The 19,565-nt window shown below is 42.9% G+C and overlaps 2 protein-coding genes across 2 annotated transcripts; both read left to right on the top strand.

Moving 5' to 3' along the window:
• The first annotated feature begins 2,434 nt into the window (after positions 1-2,434).
• On the top strand, positions 2,435-4,769 carry LOC121537510 (heat shock protein beta-7-like). Its single transcript, XM_041845123.1, has 3 exons — positions 2,435-2,884; positions 3,862-3,995; positions 4,127-4,769. The coding sequence occupies exons 1-3, from the start codon at positions 2,719-2,721 to the stop codon at positions 4,304-4,306; spliced, it is 480 nt and encodes a 159-aa protein (XP_041701057.1). The 5' UTR covers positions 2,435-2,718; the 3' UTR covers positions 4,307-4,769.
• Positions 4,770-5,169: 400 nt separating this feature from the next.
• On the top strand, positions 5,170-19,261 carry LOC121538426 (zinc finger and BTB domain-containing protein 17). Its single transcript, XM_041846408.2, has 15 exons — positions 5,170-5,336; positions 6,872-7,077; positions 9,007-9,186; positions 9,393-9,719; positions 9,806-9,895; positions 10,079-10,305; positions 11,995-12,137; positions 12,405-12,705; positions 13,517-13,604; positions 14,322-14,438; positions 14,609-14,729; positions 14,811-14,941; positions 15,718-15,990; positions 16,190-16,279; positions 16,366-19,261. Exons 2-15 carry the CDS (start codon positions 6,873-6,875, stop codon positions 16,725-16,727), a joined length of 2,655 nt encoding a protein of 884 aa, XP_041702342.1. The 5' UTR covers positions 5,170-5,336; position 6,872; the 3' UTR covers positions 16,728-19,261.
• The last annotated feature ends 304 nt before the right edge of the window (positions 19,262-19,565 follow it).

The raw sequence follows: 19,565 nt of genomic DNA, 5'->3' as shown, positions 1-19,565 counted from the left end.
ACATGGCAGCTAAGACAAACACAACCACATGCCCAAGAATAGGAAGGGCATTAGTGTGTGTGTGTACAGTGCATTCAGAAAGTATTCAGACCCCTTGACTTTTTCCACTTTTATGTTAGCCTTATTCTAAAATTGATTAAATAAAAAATTTTCCTCAATCTAAACACAATACCCCATAATGACAAAGCGAAAACAGGTTTTTAGAAATTTTTGCAAATGTATTACAAATAAAAAACAGATACCTTATTTACATAAGTATTGAGACTCGAAATTGAACTCAGGAGCATCCTGTTTCCATTGATCATCCTTGAGGTTTCTACAACTTGGAGTCCACCTGTGGTAAATTCAATTGATTGGACATGATTTGGAAAGGCACACACCTGTCTATATAAGCATTAAAGGTTCCCAAGAACACCGTGGCCTCCATCATTCTAAAATGGAAGAAGTTTGGAACCACCAAGACTCTTCTTAGAGCTGGCCGCCCTGCCAAACTGAGACGCTGTGTGCTACTCCCTTCACAGAACAGCGCAAACTGGCTCTAACCAGAATAGAAAGAGGAGTGGGAGGCCCCGGTGCACAACTGAGCAAGAGGACAAATACATTAGAGTGTCTAGTTTGAGAAACAGACACCTCACAGGTCCTCAACTGGCAGCTTCATAGTACCCGCAAAACACCAGTCTCAACGTCAACAGTGAAGAGGCGACTCCGGGATGCTGACCTTCTAGGCAGAGTTGCAAAGAAAAAGCCATATCTCAGACTGGCCAATAAAAAGAAAAGATTAAGATGGGCAATCTGAGAGGGCTTTTTCTTTGCAACTCTGCCTAGAAGGTCAGCATCACAGAGTATTCTGGTTAGAGCCAGTTTGCGCTGTTCTGTGAAGGGAGTAGTACACAGCGTTGTACGAGATCTTCAGTTTCTTGGCAATTTCTCGCATGGAATAGCCTTCATTTCTCAGAACAAAATAGACTGACGAGTTTCAGAAGAAAGTTATTTGTTTCTGGCCATTATGAGCCTGTAATCGAACCCTCAATTGGTGATGCTCCAGATACTCAACTAGTCTCAAGAAGGCCCGTTTTATTGCTTCTTTAATAAGCATAACATTTTTCAGCTGTGCTAATATAATTGCAAAAGGGTTTTCTAATGATCAATTAGCCTTTTAAAATGATAAACTTGGATTAGCAAACACAATGTGCCATTGGAACACAGGACTGATGGTTGCTGATAATGGGCCTCTGTACGCCTATGTAGATATTCCATTAAAAATCAGCAGTTTCCAGCTACAATAACCATTTACAACATTAACAATGTCTACACTGTATTTCTGATCAATTTGATGTTATTTTAATGGACAAAAACATTACTTTTTTTTCAAAAACAAGGACATTTGTAAGTGACTCCAAACTTTTGAACGGTAGTGTGTATATATATGTTCACACGAGTCTGTCTGTCTCTCTGTGTGTGTGTCTCTTTATATCTATCTATGTGTGTTTGTTGTGCACATTGCCCACTATCTAAAACACACAACCTTGTGCTGGTCATAGCTAATGGCGTCAATTACCTTTCCAGAGGTGAATCAATGTCACTGATGAGACACTGGGAATACTGGGCTGTGTATCAGTCTCTCTCTCTCTCTCTCTCTCTGTCTCTCTCTCTCTCTCTCTGTCTCTCTCTCTCTCTCTCTCTCTCTCTCTCTCTCTCTCTCTCTCTCTCTCTCTCTCTCTCTCTCTCTCTCTCTCTCTCTCTCTCTCTCTCTCTCTCTCTCTCTCTCTCTCTCTCTCTCTCTCTCTCTCTCTCTCTCTCTCTCTCTCTCTCTCTCTCTCTCTCTCTCTCTCTCTCAATATTGATATTGAAATGGGCAGATAAAGTGTAGCCTACATACTAAGTTACTAGTTACATCATTTAGACATGAGCCTCTAAGTAGTAATCGGTTAAAATTAGTTACCACCAGTTTTGTAATAGTAATTAGTTGAAATAAGTATCCTAATACCAAATTTAACAACTGTTACCATGTAATATGTAAGTAAATACCAGGCAACAGACGTTTTATGCCTATGTTCCCGAAGAAATTAAAGAATACATGTTAAGTAACCACTGATCCACAAGATGATCAAATGTCATGACAAAAAAGGGAAACTGATGCTTACAGAGGGAAAACAACAGAAAATAAATAGATAGGAAAGAAGTAGAGTTTAGCCATTTCAGGTATCGAGTGTCTGGAATGCCAACTGTTGACTCAACCCCTCCTCTTGCTTTCCTCTCCCCGGCTCTCCCTCTCTTAACCTCAAACCCACATTGTCCAAACTTTTCCGACCACAGACCCCCCCCCCTCTCTTTATCTCTCTCTCTCTCACACACACAGGAATAAAAAAAAAAGTTGGGCTCCACATATATAAGATCCTGTGTGTGTGACTGACTGGCTATGCTCATGGACAAACGTAACCGACACACTTATCCAAAAGACGGACACAGACACATCTTCAAACAGTGGGAAAGAAAACATAGCATCTTACAAACCACCTGACAGGAGGGAATATTGTTCAACTGACAGAGGAGAAATATTCATCCTTCTTCTGGATCTGCCCATCCTTCACTTTCCCTCTGATGTAAACTGAGTGGACTGGGCCAGGACTGAACCACTAAAAGGATCTCCTCTGTTTCTTTCTCTCTCCCTTTAAAAAGCGGATACTTTTCCCACCTCTCCGGCAGACTTAGCCATCAATGAGTGTGACCAACTCCTCTGCCCACCGATCGGAGTGCAGCTTCCAGCAGACCTCTTCCTCCTCCTCATCCTCCAACAACCCATACATGGAGAAGAGCAGGGGGCTTTTTGCAGAAGACTTTGGCTCTTTCATGCGTCCTGAAACGGAAGTCTTGGGATTTCCCAGTGAGTTGATTTGACATGAATTCCCAATTGTGGACCAGCATTATTATAATCGACTTATTCCATACATACAGTATCAAATTCCATTTCTGAGTGAATTTGTCTGTGGATAATTCATACTGTAGGAGATGTTCTTGTATGTTGGTTTGAACATACATGTACATTAAAACCAATCATTCTAAAAGACAGAGGTGTGTTTGTGTCTCTGTGTCTGTGCCACGTACATGTGTATTGATGTGTGTTGATTGCCTGCTGAACTCTCTATAAGGCTCTGAGCAAGTGCTTGATCCGACGGCTTCGCAACAGGGCAAAGGGGAGGGAGGGTTGGTTGTTGGGTTGCAGCAGTAGGGCAGAGCAGGGTATTTCAGTGCTGTGATTAGTATGCCCATGCCTCCGGGAAAAGGAGGAGATTGCTGGTGATGGAGAGAGGACAGGGTAGGATGGGAGGGGCTAGGGGGCGTCCACCCGTCGGGAATATTGGACACAGCCAACGCCGTGATCTCACACAAAGAGAATGACTGGGACGACGCCTGGGAGATGACAGGCCAGACTGTTGCATAGCAACCAGCATACACACACACTGTGACACTGGGTGTCATGTAGCCAAATCAGACATATACCTGTATGTTAAGTAAGAATCACCCAGGCATCTCACACAGTGGAATGCTCATTTCCAATTTGAGGACACGCCTTCTAACATCGCTTTTTTCTAATCAACAGAGACGGTAGACAAGCCCAGCAGGGTTTCATATACTAGACAAACCTTTGGACTGTGTGTGAATGTATTGTGCATATACATGTATTTAATGTGCATATAAGGTTAAGTAAGAGTTATGATCTTATTTATTAAGTAAGGATAAGACTGATTGGGCTGCATTCCCCGTCTGTAGAAAATCTATTTGTCTATAGGTCAAGAAAGGCTAGCTCTCAGTAAGCACATTACCTGCTGAAACTTCAAAATGTCTTGGTTGTGTTTCTAGATCAGACGAGGACAGCAGGGAAGATCAAGACAATGGGAGACAGCTACCAGTTCACAGTGGACGTCCAAGACTTCTCTCCAGAGGACGTCATCGTCACCACCTCCAATGACCAGATCGAAGTCCACGCAGAAAAGGTGGGCAAAACCCTTTTTTAGTGAAACTAAATTCTCTATGATTTTGAGAACTCTATCTAAAATGTCTGAGAAATGTATGAGATATGCAGAATATCTTGGTCATTTTCTCATGTTTATCATCTCTTCAACAGTTGGCGGCGGACGGTACAGTGATGAACACTTTTACCCACAAGTGCCAGCTGCCTGAGGATGTGGACCCCACCTCTGTGACATCAACATTGGGCGCCGAGGGAACGCTTACAGTTAAGGCCCGCAGACACCCATCCAAGCATGAGCTCACACATACCTTCCGCACTGAGATCAAGATCTAAGAAGACAGACTGGACTCTCTCATGACCTCTGCTCCCTCGCTGCCTGTAATGTGTAATGCTATATACTGTGTTTCCCATTTCCTGTCTTTACTATTACACCTGTCCATTTTGTACGTATGTCTTCCTCTTCTGCCATACTACCTCCTCCCATACATATCGCTGCCTTGAATTGACAATAGTTAGCCTACTTTGTTCTTATGTTTTCACACATAGGGTTGCAAAATACCTGGAACTTTCAATAAATTCTGGTTTTCCAGAAAACCTGGTTGGAGGTACCCGGATTTCCTGCTTACTCCCTCCTGTTAGGGGGGGATTTCGGGAAAACCAAGGAATTTATTGCTACCCTAATCACACATCACCTCCAAGTGTGTGTACACGCTATCCCATCCATCAATGAAGTATTGCTTCTTCTTCTGAACTCTACAGTACTTCGTTTTGTGAATAAAGTAGTTGATTGATAATACATTATTTCCAATTTTGAGAATATAAACTGTTGTGTACATCAATGTATGGTGTTTGTCTATTCATGGCTCTGAAGTTCTAGGCCAGTGACAGAAAGAAAAAACTAATTCAAAAGTGCAAAGAAATGCCCATCGCTACATTTCTCACTTACCCCTTTCAAACATTTACGCCAGAGCTGTCCATTATTTTAGCATGTCCTTATGAGCATTAGAAGCACATATTATAAAAGTTTAGGGCAGCACAAAGTAGTAGTGAGAGAAGTTTATCACTGTGTCGAGAACCACATTGGAGAAGCATCTTGAATACGATCAGGCATAGTGCGCCATCGCGTGGCCATTTTAAAAACCATTCCATACGCAGGAATAAAACTGCGCCTGCGCAATATGTAAACTATCCACCCGGCCACTATCAATCGATCAGCGAATGGAAGATGGTGGTGAATCGAGTCTGTGTGGCTAGATCGATCACCGAAAAACTCGATTGAAGGAATTCAACGGATTGTGGGGAAATAGTACAAAACAACACCATAACAAGCGTTTGGAGCGGGGAACTCAGCGATTCTCAAGAGGTATTTTGAATGTACTTCTTTTGAAAGATGGCGTATGCTTTAAGCACACAAAGAAGCTCTAAGCACGGGCATAAAGGAAGGCCCCTCTTTCGCCAAACGCCATTTGTTTGTCCAAAACATGCATGTCTAGGCACGCTAAATTAATCCCGGATAGTGAATGTAGAAGGATATAGGATTCGTAATCAATCCGCTGCATCGTCACCCCAACAAAAATGCATTATATTCCTTGAAAACGTCAAACAATTTCATAAACATTATGTCTCGTCGGTGATTAAGCTAGGACTCTGATATTAATAATCGGTAGGCCATATAGGTGGTATAGGCCAACTCTTTTGATAAATTGAATTGAGCTAATCTATAAATTGAATATTTAAAAATCTTTATCCATAAAACAACACCACATCTTGTGAGCTCCCGAAGATTTAGTTGTCAGGCTATGTAAAATTATGAAATTGCATGTGATAAGTGGCGCAGTGGTCTAAGGCGCCGCATCGCAGTGCTAACTGTGCCACTAGAGATCCTGGTTCGAATCCAGGCTCTGTCGCAGCCGGCCGCGACCGGGAGACTCATGGGCGGCGCACAATTGGCCCAGCGTCGTCCAGGGTAGGGGAGGGAATGGCCGGCAGGGATGTAGCTCAGTTGATAGAGCATGGCGTTTGCAACGCCAGGGTTGTGGGTTCGATTACCCCAGTATATATAAAAAAAAATGTATTCACTAACTGTAAGTCGCTCTGGATAAGAGCGTCTGCTAAATGACTAAAATGTAAAAAAATGTATAAATCAACCAGGAATACAACTAGCCGTAGGTGATTATACTATATCATCATATTAGTCACATTTTAAGTGAGAATCCCCTCCAGTCATGGCTTTTTACATTTCCAAACATTTAGATAAATTTGACAGTGGTAATGTGTTACCTCACCTGATTGACTAAATCCAACACAACCCATATTTACTCAGTGGTGTAAAGTACTTAAGTAAAAAATACTTGAAAGTACTACTTAAGTAGTTTTCTTGGGTATCTGTACTTTACTATTTATATTTTACTTTTACTTCAATACATTCCTAAAGACAATGATGTACTTTTTACTCCATACATTTTCCCTGACACCCAAAAGGACAGGAAAATTGTCTAATTCACACACGTATCAAGAGAACATCCCTGGTCATCCCTACTGCCTCTGATCTGGCGGACTCACGAAACACATGCTTTATTTGTTAATGATGTCTGAATGTTGGAGCATGCCCCTGGCTAGCCGTAAATAAAATAAAAACAAGAAAATGACGCCGTCAGGTTTGCTTTATATAAGAAATGTGAAATTATTTAGACTTTTACTTTTGATACTTAAGTATATTTTAGCAATTACATTTACTTTTGATTCTTAAGTATATTTAAAACCAAATACCTTTAGACTTTTACTGAAGTAGTAATTTACTGGGTGACTTTTACTTGAGTCATTTTTGATTACGGTATCTTTACTTTTACTCAAGTATGACAATTGGGTACTTTTTCCACCACTGCCCACTCTCACCAGGATGGACTTTCCCTGGCACAGTAGCAAGGTTTTGGAGCAGCTCAACCACCAGCGCCAGCTGGGCCTGCTGTGTGACTGTACCTTCGTGGTGGACGGGGTGGACTTCAAGGCCCACAAGGCTGTGCTGGCTGCCTGCAGCGCCTACTTCCACACCCTCTTCCTGGACCAGAAGGATGTGGTGCACCTGGATATCAGCAATGCAGCAGGTACATCCCACTGGGCACTAACTAGTTGAATCAATGTTGTTTCAACTTAATTTGTCATCAACATAAACTTGTTTTGAGGGTGAAATTTCAACCACAGGATTATGTCATCATGGTGACCAAATTTCAACACAGACAAATCTTGTATAACATTTTGAATTTGTACCTTTAAAACAATGTCAGATTTTCAACATTATATCCGCTATAAGAAATAAATACAGTAGACTGGACAGCACCTCCTACTGGAGAATTGATCTGTCTACAGCTACCCTTTGGTCTCCCATCCAATGATTTAACCAAGCCCAGCTTAGCTATGATACTTGTCAATGACTATTACCAATGTGCTGGCGTGAGAATGATTGTTGAGAGATCTCCACTTAAAAACAACACTGATTCCAAAGGGTAGAATAAACAGAGCAAATGAAATGTGACCATACATTATCAATCATCAATGATCCTATTTAGGCCTACAGTATATAGCATTTGCAAAGTCATCAACAGCAATTGAGCCCAGAATTCAGCTAAAAATAGACAATAAAATAGGACTAGGGTTTCCAGCTCTGGTTGATTTCAAATGTAATGATATTTAGTGATATTGAATTGTGTTTGGTTGTGAATGCAACCAAATATCAACATTTAAAGGAAATGTATCTTCTGCTTGGACAGTTCCATTTGTGCCCCTGACTTAGTCTTGCTTAGTTCCAGTTTATCTACAAATTAATAATTTATGTTGGATTTCACATCTTCATCTCAACCAAAAATCTAAGTTAAATAATGTTTTCTTTTATCTTTGTTTAACTAGACAAGTCAATTAAGAACAAATTCTTATTTACAATGACGGCCTACACCGTCAAACCCGGACGACGCTGTGCGCCGCCCTATGGGACTCCCAATCACGGCCGGTTGTGATACAGCCTGGAATCGAACCAGGGGGTCTGTAGTGACGCCTCAAGCACTGAGATGTAGTGCCTTAGACCGCTGCGCCACTCGGGAGCCCATCTACAGCGCACGACCGACATTCTTGTCAGCATGTCTTCCATCTTAGGGTTAATTTATTAACTCGGGAGCCCAGTAGGCCTAAATAGAATAGGGCTAAATCAAATCAAACTTGATTTAAAGTGTATTTAAAGTTTGATTTGATTTATAAAGTGTTCAAGATAGCATGCATAGGTCATCAGAGATCTGTGGAGATCTTCACAATTGCTGTTATAATCTGTGCAGGATCTTGAACTGCATTGATCATGTGCACCGTGCACTTTTAATGTAATCTAACTGCAGTCCAGGCCATTTGGTTCTGCTATTAGATGAAGCACAGTGATATCACATTAAGCTGTTGTATAAACAAACAAATTATCTGACATTGTATTCCCATTTGAACTTTGCTGTGCTTTTAAATGGTTGAAAGCACAGTCATAGACATTTGGGTGACAACTAAACCAAAAATCAGACATTGTTTTTCCATTGGAATTTGGTTGTGCTTTTAGATGGTTGAAATCATAGTGATAACACATTGGAAATTCAACTAACTTTTAGCTGTCTTTTTGAGTGGGTGAATATAGGTTGTAATCGCATTGATCAAAGTGTCAACCATATAATACCCAATTATCCACGTTGAAAATACGTAGTGTGCCCAGTTAGGATGTCTGCCATAAGTGGATGCCTGAGACTCAGTGACCCCACCCCCACGCAACACTTGAACAACATCTTTCCAACTTATTTGTTGCTGTTGCCACCTAAAAGCCTTGTTCGAAAATGTTAACACTATAACAAATTATGATATTCCCCTGCATAAGACAAAAATATAGGGAGGGAAAACACTGAACTCTATTTGCTTTACCTTAATATCCAAGACCATGTTGAACATCATGCTTGGGTTATCTGCCTCACAGTCACAGCAGGGCTCATGGATCCATCCCTGTGTGTATTCTGTAGGTCTGGGCCAAGTCCTTGAGTTCATGTACACGGCCAAGCTGAGTCTGAGTTCTCAGAATGTGGAAGATGTGGTGGCAGTGGCCACGTTCCTTCAGATGCAGGAGATAGTCAATGCCTGCTCTGCCTACCAGTCTCTGGCAGTCTCCACAACATCCCAGACAATACAAGACTTCAATGCCAGTGAGTACAGTACAGATCAGTACACAAACAGTGGTTATTAGTACACAGAAATATCCATCAATCATTAGTATGCTTGCTTTAACAAGCCCACTAATGTTATCCGTCATACTTTTGCACAGCTGAAGCAAGCACACTGATTTTCTTCAGGAAATGTACATTTTGTAGTCTATATTGTTCTCTCCCATAATCTCTTCCAAATCATAAAGACAAGATTGAGGAAGGAGAGCAGAACATGGAGAAGGAGCCATCGGAGACAAGGTCACATGACGAGGAGATTCTAAAAACCTCAGCAGAGGACGGAGGGTATAAGGGTGTTCAGGAGGACCCGAACGAGACCACCCCAGACGATGGACAGATCGACAGTAAGACCCCCGACAAACCCACCCCACAGACCCCGGGGAGAGGAAGAACCCCCAAAACCTCCACCCCACCAAGAAAAGCCGCAGCAGAGAGAGCGGAGATGGAGGTGGAGAACCCTGCTAAAGATGTGCCTGAGTTTCAGGATGACCCCTCGGATGCGGACTACACGCCCAGTCAGTGAATTGGTCTTCGTACTTTTCATTGGTGATCTGTATGTTTAATATTGCTGTGCGGATAAAGATGTATTTTGTTCTTACAGAGTTTCCATTCAAGTCTGCAGCCGGTAGGTCTTACATGAGTACCAGGAGAATAAGGACAAGGAGAGCTCCTCGTCGCAACCACTCACAGGGTAAACAAACAGCTTGACTGACCTTCCTTCCTAGGAGTAATCACTAATCTGCCATGCTTTCTCCTATCCAATCATGTTGGATCAGTGACTACTTCGAGGAAGGGAAGATGGACGGCTACATTTTCTAAATATTTGACTGCAGTGGGTCACAGTGTCTGATGGTTATACAATTCCTCTTCATAGATAATGACTCCGATGAGGGGAACAGCGCATCAAAGACGGTAAATGAAGAGAAAGAGGTTGAAGAGGGTGAGATGGAGGAGGATGAAGAAGAAGAGGAGGATGATGAGGGAGAGGGAGAAGATGGCCAGGGGACGGAGAGCGGAGAGGAGAGGAAGCAGCTACAGTCAGGTGCCATCACTGACCGCACCGAGTCACGGTCCTACGGCTCTGTGACGCACAAGTGTGAGGTGAGGACCGTGTTTGCGTGTGCTAGCTTGAGTGTGTGGTTACTTTGCACACTGCAATTAGAAATGGAAACGATTTAATGTTTTTGGATGACCCATTCCCTATTAGAGGAGGGCTTGAACTTTGTATGTATCTTTTCCTAAACCATCAAATAGGCAAAATTGTCTTCAAAAACAAAGGAGGACCAAGGCACTCTTTGTATAATTAATTAAAATGCCTATATGTATGGCATTTTCAATGGAACCAATATTTTTTTTAACTGACTTGTTTCGGTTGCATGGCCTTTGTCAGGGAGTACGATGATACAATGTCTTATTTTGAACAAAGCATTTTACAATCAACCCTGATTGAAGAGGGAATGGTTACAGAATAGTTAATAGTCACTGGAAAACACCACTGAACAAAAATATAAACGCAACATGTAAAGTGTTGGTTCCATGTTTCATGAGCTGAAATAAAAGATCCCAGAAATCTTCCATAAGCACAAAATGCTTATTTCTCTCTAATTTTGTGCTCAAATTTGTTTACATCCCTGTTAGTGAGCATTTCTCCTTTGCCAAGATAATCCATCCACCTGACAGGTGTGGCATATCAAGAAGCTGATTAAATAGCATGATCATTACACAGGTGCACCTTGTGCTGTGGACAATAAACAGCCACTTTAAATGTGCAGTTTTGTCACACAACACAATGCCACAGATGTCTCAAGTTTTGAGGGAGCATGCAATTGGCATGCTGACTGCAGGAATGTCCACCAGAGCTGTTGCCAGAGAATTGAATGTTCATTTCTCTAACATAAGCTGTTCATTTCTCTAACAATGTCGTTTTAGAGAATTTGGCAGTATGTCCAACCGGCCTCACAACCGCTGACCAGGTGTAACCACGCCAGCCCAGGACCGCTGACCACGTGTATGGCGTTGTGTGGGCGAGTGGTTTGCTGATGTCAACGTCGTGAACAAAGTACCCAATGGTGGCGGTGCGGTTACGGTATGGGCAGACATAAGCTACGGACAATGAACACAATTGCATTTTATCAATGGCAATTTGATTGCACAGAGATACAATGACGAGATCCTGAGGCCCATTGTCGCGCCATTCATCCGCCGCCATCACCTCATGTTTCAGCATAATAATGCACTGCCCCATGTCGCAAGGATCTGTACACAATTCCTGGAAGCCGAAAATGTTCCACTTCTTCCATGGCCTGCATACTCTCCAGACATCACCCATTGAGCATGTTTGGTATGCTCTGGATCAACGTGTATGACAGCGTGTTACAGTTCCCGCCAATATCCAGCAAGCAATTAAAGAGGAGTGGGACAACATTCCACAGGCCACAGTCAACAGTCTGATCAACTCTATGCGAAGGAGATGTGTCGCGCCGCATGAGGCAAATGGTGGTCACACCAGATACTGACTGGTTTTCTGATCCACACCACTACCTTTTTTTATAAAGTATCTGTGATCAACAGATGCATACCTGTATTCACAGTCGTGTGAAATCCATAGATTAGGGCCTAATTTATTTATTTCAATTGACTGATTTCCTTATATGAACTGTAACTCGGTAAAATCTTTGAAATTGTTGCATGTTGCGTTTATATTTTTGGTCTACTAGAGGATATTGCATTCACATTCATGTATTCGGGGTTGAGCATATCTAACTCACTATGTTGCCATGTATTTTCTAGGACTGTGGAAAGAAGTTCACCCACACGGGTAACTTCAAAAGACACATCCGCATTCACACAGGAGAGAAACCTTTCAGCTGCCGTGACTGCCACAAGGCCTTCTCAGATCCGGCTGCCTGCAAGGCTCACGAGAAAACACACAGGTTAGTATCAACCTCATCATCTGTCTTTCTGTGTCTCATGGGCCCAATGCCAAACTAATCCCTTAGTGTTCAATAACACTAGACGATACACATTTGTGGAACACGTCCTCTTGTAAAATAGTTATTAATTGATAATAACAATGATCAAATTTATAGTAAATTAAAATTAAAACAGTCATAGGAATCACAGTTTCATAGCATCAACATCCTCTCGAACCTCAGCAAGTAGCTATATCTTACTTAAATATCTTATGTCTCTCTCTGTAGCCCCCTGAAACCCTACTGCTGCTCCTCGTGTGGGAAGTGCTACCGGCAGATCAGCCTGCTCAACCTGCACCGGAAAAGGCACACAGGTGAGGCCCGATACAGCTGCAAGGACTGCGGCAAGCTCTTCACCACGTCTGGCAACCTGAAGCGCCACATTCTGGTGCACAGCGGCGAGAAGCCATATCACTGCGGCTACTGCGACCGGGCCTTCTCCGACCCCACCGCTAAGATGCGCCACCTGGAGACCCACAACGCCGACAAGGGCCACAGGTGTCCACACTGCGATAAGCGGTTCAACCAGGTTAGGACCTCTTCTACACTGACCAAAGTATTGGGGATAGTAGGGAGAATTTCACCTGCATGTAAATAGTTTGGAGATAGTGTGGCTATCTTTTTTTGTGTTTGATCAGTGGTGGAAAAAGTACTCAATTGTCATACTTGAGTAAAAATATAAATACCTTTTTACTCAAGTAAAAGTGAAAGTCACCCAGTAAAATTATACTTGAGTAAGTCTAAAAGTATCCGTTTTTAAATGTACTTAAATACAGTGGTGGAAAAAGTACTCAATTGACATACAGTTCAAAAGTTTGGGGTCACTCAGAAATGTCCTTGTTTTCGAAAGAAAAGCAATTTTTTTCCCCATTAAAATAACATCAAATTGATCAGAAATACAGTGTAGACATTGTTAATGTTGTAAATGGCTATTGTACCTGGAAACGGCTGATTCTTAATGGAATATCTACATAGGCATACAGAGGCCCATTATCAGCAACCATCAGTCCTGTGTTCCAATGGCACGTTGAGTTTGCTAATCCAAGTTTATCATTTTAAAAGGCTAATTGATCATTAGAAAACCATTTTGCAATTATGTTAGCACAGCTGAAAACTGTTGTGCTGATTTAAAGAAGCAATAAAACTGGCCTTCTTGAGTATCTGGAACATCAGCAATTGTGGGATCGATTACAAAACTTAGTTACTTTACACCACTGTGTTTGATTTCATGAAATTGAAAGAAGTAGCCCTAATCTGTACAATCCAGTATGTAGTTGCTCTCTATCCTTGCATTGAAATGGTGAACTGTATCTAACCTGGCTATTCCTCTGTCTGGACAGACTGGAAATCTAAAGGCTCACCTGAAGATCCACATCACAGACGGCCCTCTGAAGTGCAAAGAGTGTGGCAAACAGTTCACCACCTCCGGTAACACCAGACAAGGACTTCCGGGCCTATATTCATAAAGCATCTCAGAGAGTAGGAGTACTGATCTAAGATCAGGTCCTCGCTGTCCATGTAATCTTATTCATTATGATCTAAAAGGCAACACTGATCCTAATAAGATTAAATGGACAGGGAGGGGACTTGAACATAGATCAGTACTCTTACACGCTTTATGAACACAGGCCCTGGTCTCTCTGTGTGTTGATACAGTGCCTTCGGAAAGTATTCAGACCCCTTGACTTTTTCCACATTTTGTTACGTTACAGTCTTATTCTAAAATTGATTAAATAAATAAAAATCCTCAGCAATCTACACACAATACCCCATAATGACAAAGCGAAAACAGGTTTTAGAATCTTTTGCAAATTTCAGAAATACCTTATTTACATAAGTATTCAGACCCTTTGCTATGAGACTCGAAATTGAGCTCAGGTGCATCCTGTTTCCACTGATCATCCTTGAGATGTTTCTACAACTTGATTGGAGTCCACCTGTGTTAAATTCAATTGATTGGACATGATTTGGAAAGGCACACACCTGTCTATATAAGATCCTACAGTTGACAGTGCAATTTAGAATAAGGCTGTAACGTAACAAAATGTGGAAAAAGTCAAGGGGTCTGAATACTTTCCGAAGGCACTGTATATAACTAGTGTCTGGTCTTCGCATTGGTATATAACTGTAGTCTTTGATTCCCAGGGAACTTGAAGAGACACCTGCGCGTGCACAGTGGGGAGAAGCCCTATATCTGTATGCACTGCCAGAGAGCTTTCGCTGACCCAGGGGCACTGCAGAGACACGAGCGCATACACACGGGTAACAGTCCTGGAAATGGATTTAAATGAATATGTTCACATTGACCTCTTTCTTTGTACTGTGAAGCCTAAATATGTGCAAAAAGAACAATGCCTGTGCATTGCATCATAGGTTGGAGACTGTAATGTAATTGTTGTGTCTGTCCGCATGCTTGTGTGTGTGTCCTGTAGGGGAGAAGCCATGTCTGTGTCTGATCTGTGGGAAGGGGTTCACCCAGGCCAGTTCACTCATCGCTCATGTCCGCCAGCACACCGGAGAGAAGCCGTATGTCTGCGACCGCTGTGGCAAAAGGTAAACACACACACACGCACACTATAATCCTATTGATATAACAGAGACCTTTTTGTCTTGATGTCCTCTCTTCAACTCCAGGTTTGTCCAGTCCAGTCAGCTGGCCAATCACATCCGTCACCATGATAACATCCGGCCACACAAGTGTCACATCTGCAAAAAGGCGTTTGTCAATGTCGGGGATCTCTCCAAGCATATTGTCATTCACACAGGTAGGAAGACATGGAATGTACAACTAACTGTGAGTGAGAAAGTAAGGTTCCCTGGGAGTAGTGGATATTAATGGTTGGTCAAAAAAAAGAGTCTATAATATAAGTCACCATGTTGTGGAATATAGGTATCTTGTATATATTTATCCAGTTAAGAAAACAAAGCTGTTGGGTATCTGGGTACATTATTTCCCCTTTAGCTTTAGTGTGCCTCCAACCTCCTTCCCTTGAGGTATAACATCAACTGCATTAGTCTACATTCACCCTTCAAGTAATTCTCCCCCACGGGTGGTGTCAGAGGTATCGTGTGTGACTAATGTATTAATTGGTCAAATAATTGGGGGGGTCCCATTTCACACATGTAAAAGTGTGTAACCTGGCCACTAATTCGATACAGTTGACAATTACCCACGCACTAACCGCGGCAGGTAGCCTAGCAGTTAGAGCGTTGGGCCAGTAACCGAAAGGTTGTTAGTTCGAATCCCTGAGCCGACTAGGTGAAACATCTGTTGATCTGCCCTTGAGCAAGGCACTTAACCCTAATTGCTCCAGGGTCACCGAGCATTAAATCACATTTATTGTCCCCCATGATGAAATCATGGGGAGGGGGACGGACGGACTATGGATCCGTAAGTCACACGCGATATCAGACACCACTGGCCCGATTTTTGACTAAACTTACAAAATTACACTGATTGGCCTAAGGGGGGTGCTGCATCATTCGTGGGGGACGGCATGTTTACTGTTGCCTTGTTCTCTTTTTTTTAACCATCCCCTAGGAGAGAAGCCCTTCCTGTGTGACAAGTGCGGTCGCGGGTTCAACCGTGTCGACAATCTGCGCTCCCATGTAAAGACCGTACACCAGGGTAAGGCTGGGATGAAGCGCCTGGTGGTTGCCGGGGGTGACAGCGACGACGGGGGTGACGGGTTCCACGGCGGGTCGGCCTCAGAGATGGACGAAAATGAGATCAACATAGTCACTGTCACCACCGAGGACATCGTCACCCTGGCGACGGAGGCCCTTGCTGGCAGCACCGTGTCCCAGCTGACAGGTCAGATGGAGCACATGCTGGGTAATGTAGTTCAGACAGGGGTGGGAGAAGGGTAGTATGCAATGGATGTGACTGTAAAAGGAAGAGGATGAAAAGAAGGTGGCTGTGTAAGAGTAAGAAGGAAATGGACTCAGAACAAAGGGAATAATAAAGAACATTCTCCTGCCGTGTGTTTATATGGGATTCTGTCTGTTTCCAGTGGTGCCTGTGGCTGCATCACTATCAGCAGACGAGACAGAGGCTCTGAAAGCTGAGATCACGAAGGCTGTGGAGAAGGTGCAGGAAGCAGGTGAGACTGGCCACACACAGCGTTGAATAGCTTTTACTATTCATAACTTCCCTCACACATCCTCACTGTCAATCTCTCCCTCCCAGACCCCAACACTCAGATCCTGTATGGATGCGACTCATGCGGTGACAAGTTCCTGGACGCCAGCTCACTGGCCCAACATGTGCGAATCCACACGGCCCAGGCCCTGGTCATGTTCCAGGCCGACTCTGACTTCTACCAGCAGTACACCACTGCTGCAGCTGCCACCGCCGGGGGAGAAGTTGTTACCACAACCTGGCAACCCACTTCCGAGCAGGTCATCCAGGGAGGGGAGCTCGTCTTCCACACCCGCGAGGCCGAGGCGGAGGGGGATGAGGTGACTCATGAGGAGGGAGGAGAGGGAGAGGTGGTGGCCCAAGCTGACCCCCAGCCAGAGGGGAAAGATGAGGCTGTGACAGAGGGATAAGGAGAAGAGATGAAGTGTGGAATATGCAGTGATGTTGCACTCAAGAATAAGAATAAAATGCAAAGCAGTCAAGACCATACTGGGGTCTAACTATACCTTATACGAAGCTGCCTGTCAGTCTCTGGGACTAGAGTCTCTGCATCAGTGACATGAACATCTGTGTCCAAAGTTTGGGAAGAAGCTGTTTGGCTTGTTTTTTGGACATTGTATAAAGTAAAAAAAAAAAATGTTTAAATAGCCTATTTATGCAATACGCATTGCATTAGGCCTAGCTGTGTGTTTTACCTTGAAAATATGCGTTTAGAGTTAACTAAGTTCGTTATTTGGTGTGTGGCCCGCGATGCACACTGAAATTGTCAATGTGGCCCCCCGGTGAAAAATATTGCCCACCCCCCCGCTTTAGAACATTCAAACTGGAGACCTTTGAATGTGGGGGTCGGCAACAAGCAACAGCAATATCTTTTGGCCTCCCAAAGCCCCCCCATATTATTATTTTTAATGCAAAATGTCCCAAAAGTAATGTCCCAAGAAGGAAGTTAACTCATCTAAATAATGCATGTTATTTTAACTGTAGACAGCCAACTAAAAAGGCAAGTGGGAAGACAGCTTTGGAGTGCTGAAACTTGAAGCAGTGGCCGTGACATAATCAGAGGTGGACAGCAAATGGTGCTGAATCTAATTCGAGTAGCCTAATTAATTTCAACAATTGTCTTCATTAGAATTAGACTTCACTAACAACAAGAGGTCTTTGTTGGAGCCTATGTCTTCCTATTTAAAAAAGAGGTATGCTATCTGACACTTCAGTTGTAATTAATTAATTGAAATAAGAGTAGATTACATTGTGGGGACTGGGCAGGTGATCAATGTGGGGACCCAAGAGGAAACTCCTTATTTGGGTATCAACAGGAAGTCCCATCTGGGGACCAAGTTCCCACCAACTAGTGCCATCTGGGGACTAACTAGTGTAGGCTATTGTTTAGGGGCACAAGGGGAAAGATGGATTGTAATCTAGATAACTGGCAAAGTTTGTATTGGTAGTTGAAGCCCCTCAGTTATTTTGGGTCGTATAAAATAAGGAGATATAGCTTTTCATTAACAATATGATTTTAAGTTAATGTATTTATCCAGCTCAACTTCAAGAAAGAACCTGAAAAAATGTACTTCAAATGCCAGCAAGACACTGAGAAAGCTCTGGACACAACCAGACCAAGTCAGTTCAGTGCTCTGAGCTTTGTCAATCAGCGGCCACTAAACTAAATCAACCAGCAGAGGTCACCCACCTGATCCAGACAGCAATCAAGGTAATGGGTGTGAGTTAGCACCATCCCTTCAGACTGTCTATGAACAGACAGAGACGAAAGAAGAAACTGAGACACTCCAGTCATACATTATTTTTGGGTTGGGGCGGGGCCATGATCTGGTCTGCTTATTTTCCCTGCCCCACAGAAAAGGTGCCCTTGTCAAGGGAACCTCTGCGGGGCGGGATATCTTTGTTATCCATAATCTTTGAAACAATCATGAGACAGGCCAATCAAATCATCCCAGACTCATCCCATATACTCCACCCAGAGTTCCATACGGTTCTTCTATGGACAGTTAAAAGACCAGTATTCATTCATTAGTATTTGATTTTCTGTTTGTTTCTTTAAATAGAAGTAAGCAGACGAAGTCATGTGGACACAAAATTGGTAAATCTAGGAAGTCTAGATATTATTGTTACGTATTCGGTACATAATATAGAGAATGCAAACAAATACTGCATTCAACTAATCTGTGCACAATTCAAAGTTGCTTAATTTGGCTACAATTTGTTAATCAAAGTTGATTTAATGAACTTGCTGGTGGTCCAATATGATGCGTCAGCTTGCCTGCCTGTCGTCCTTCTGCTTGTCAGTCAGTTTAGCTGCGACTACAGCTGACCAGTGGTTCCTACAGATTGCCTTCTTGTTATGCTATTCATGTACTCGAAGATAGAACTCTAGGAAACCTTGAAAATAACTGCAGTAGTGAATAACACATGGTAAAGTTAAAAGAAAGCCATCATGTTTATTTGTACAACAGTTCTTGGCCTACATTTCACGAGTGCATAAAATGTCTTGCGTCGCAGAGGTGCCAGGCTATGGGTGTAGCCTATACTCTCGTATATTCTTTACAGCAAATGTACTGCAAAATTCAGACAAATACATCAGTCTACACCATTTAGGAAGAAAAAGTTGTGACCAAGATGTTTGATTTAGTTATGAATTAGATTAGACATTATTATTAGTATCTTTGGTAGAGCACGCATGCCTTGCCTCGCTCCGTCCGACAGTTCATCAAAGTAACAAAGTAATATAACGTTACTTTCTATGCAAAGTAATATTGTAACATAACGCATTACTTTAGTTACATGTTCAAGTAACTAATCACAACACTGCCTAGGACTAAATACCCTTAAAAAAAAAAATACATGTTTGATAAATAAACAATCTGCAAATTATGAACTTTTACATTATTGGGGGTAATTGTGTGAATATTAAACATTGTACATAATATCCTATTTCGTCTTGATTACAACTAGGGAGTTAGGAGGCACTGCATTTCAGACAGGCAGAGGCACAGACTGACAGGCAGGCAGAGGGACAGGCAGGCAGAGGGACAGAGGCAGGCAGGCAGAGGGACAGAGGCAGGCAGGCAGTCAGAGGGACAGAGACAGACAGGCAGAGGGACAGAGGCAGGCAGGCAGGCAGAGAGGCAAAGGGACAGACACAGGTAGGCAGACAGACATGCAGGTATGGGAACAGACAGAGGCAGGCAGAGGGACAGAGACAGACAGGCAGAGGGACAGACACAGGTAGG

Source organism: Coregonus clupeaformis, chromosome 24 (genome assembly GCF_020615455.1).
Source record: "Coregonus clupeaformis isolate EN_2021a chromosome 24, ASM2061545v1, whole genome shotgun sequence".
NCBI classification, from domain to species: Eukaryota; Metazoa; Chordata; class Actinopteri; order Salmoniformes; family Salmonidae; genus Coregonus; species Coregonus clupeaformis.
This window is presented reverse-complemented; position numbering and strand designations above follow the sequence as displayed.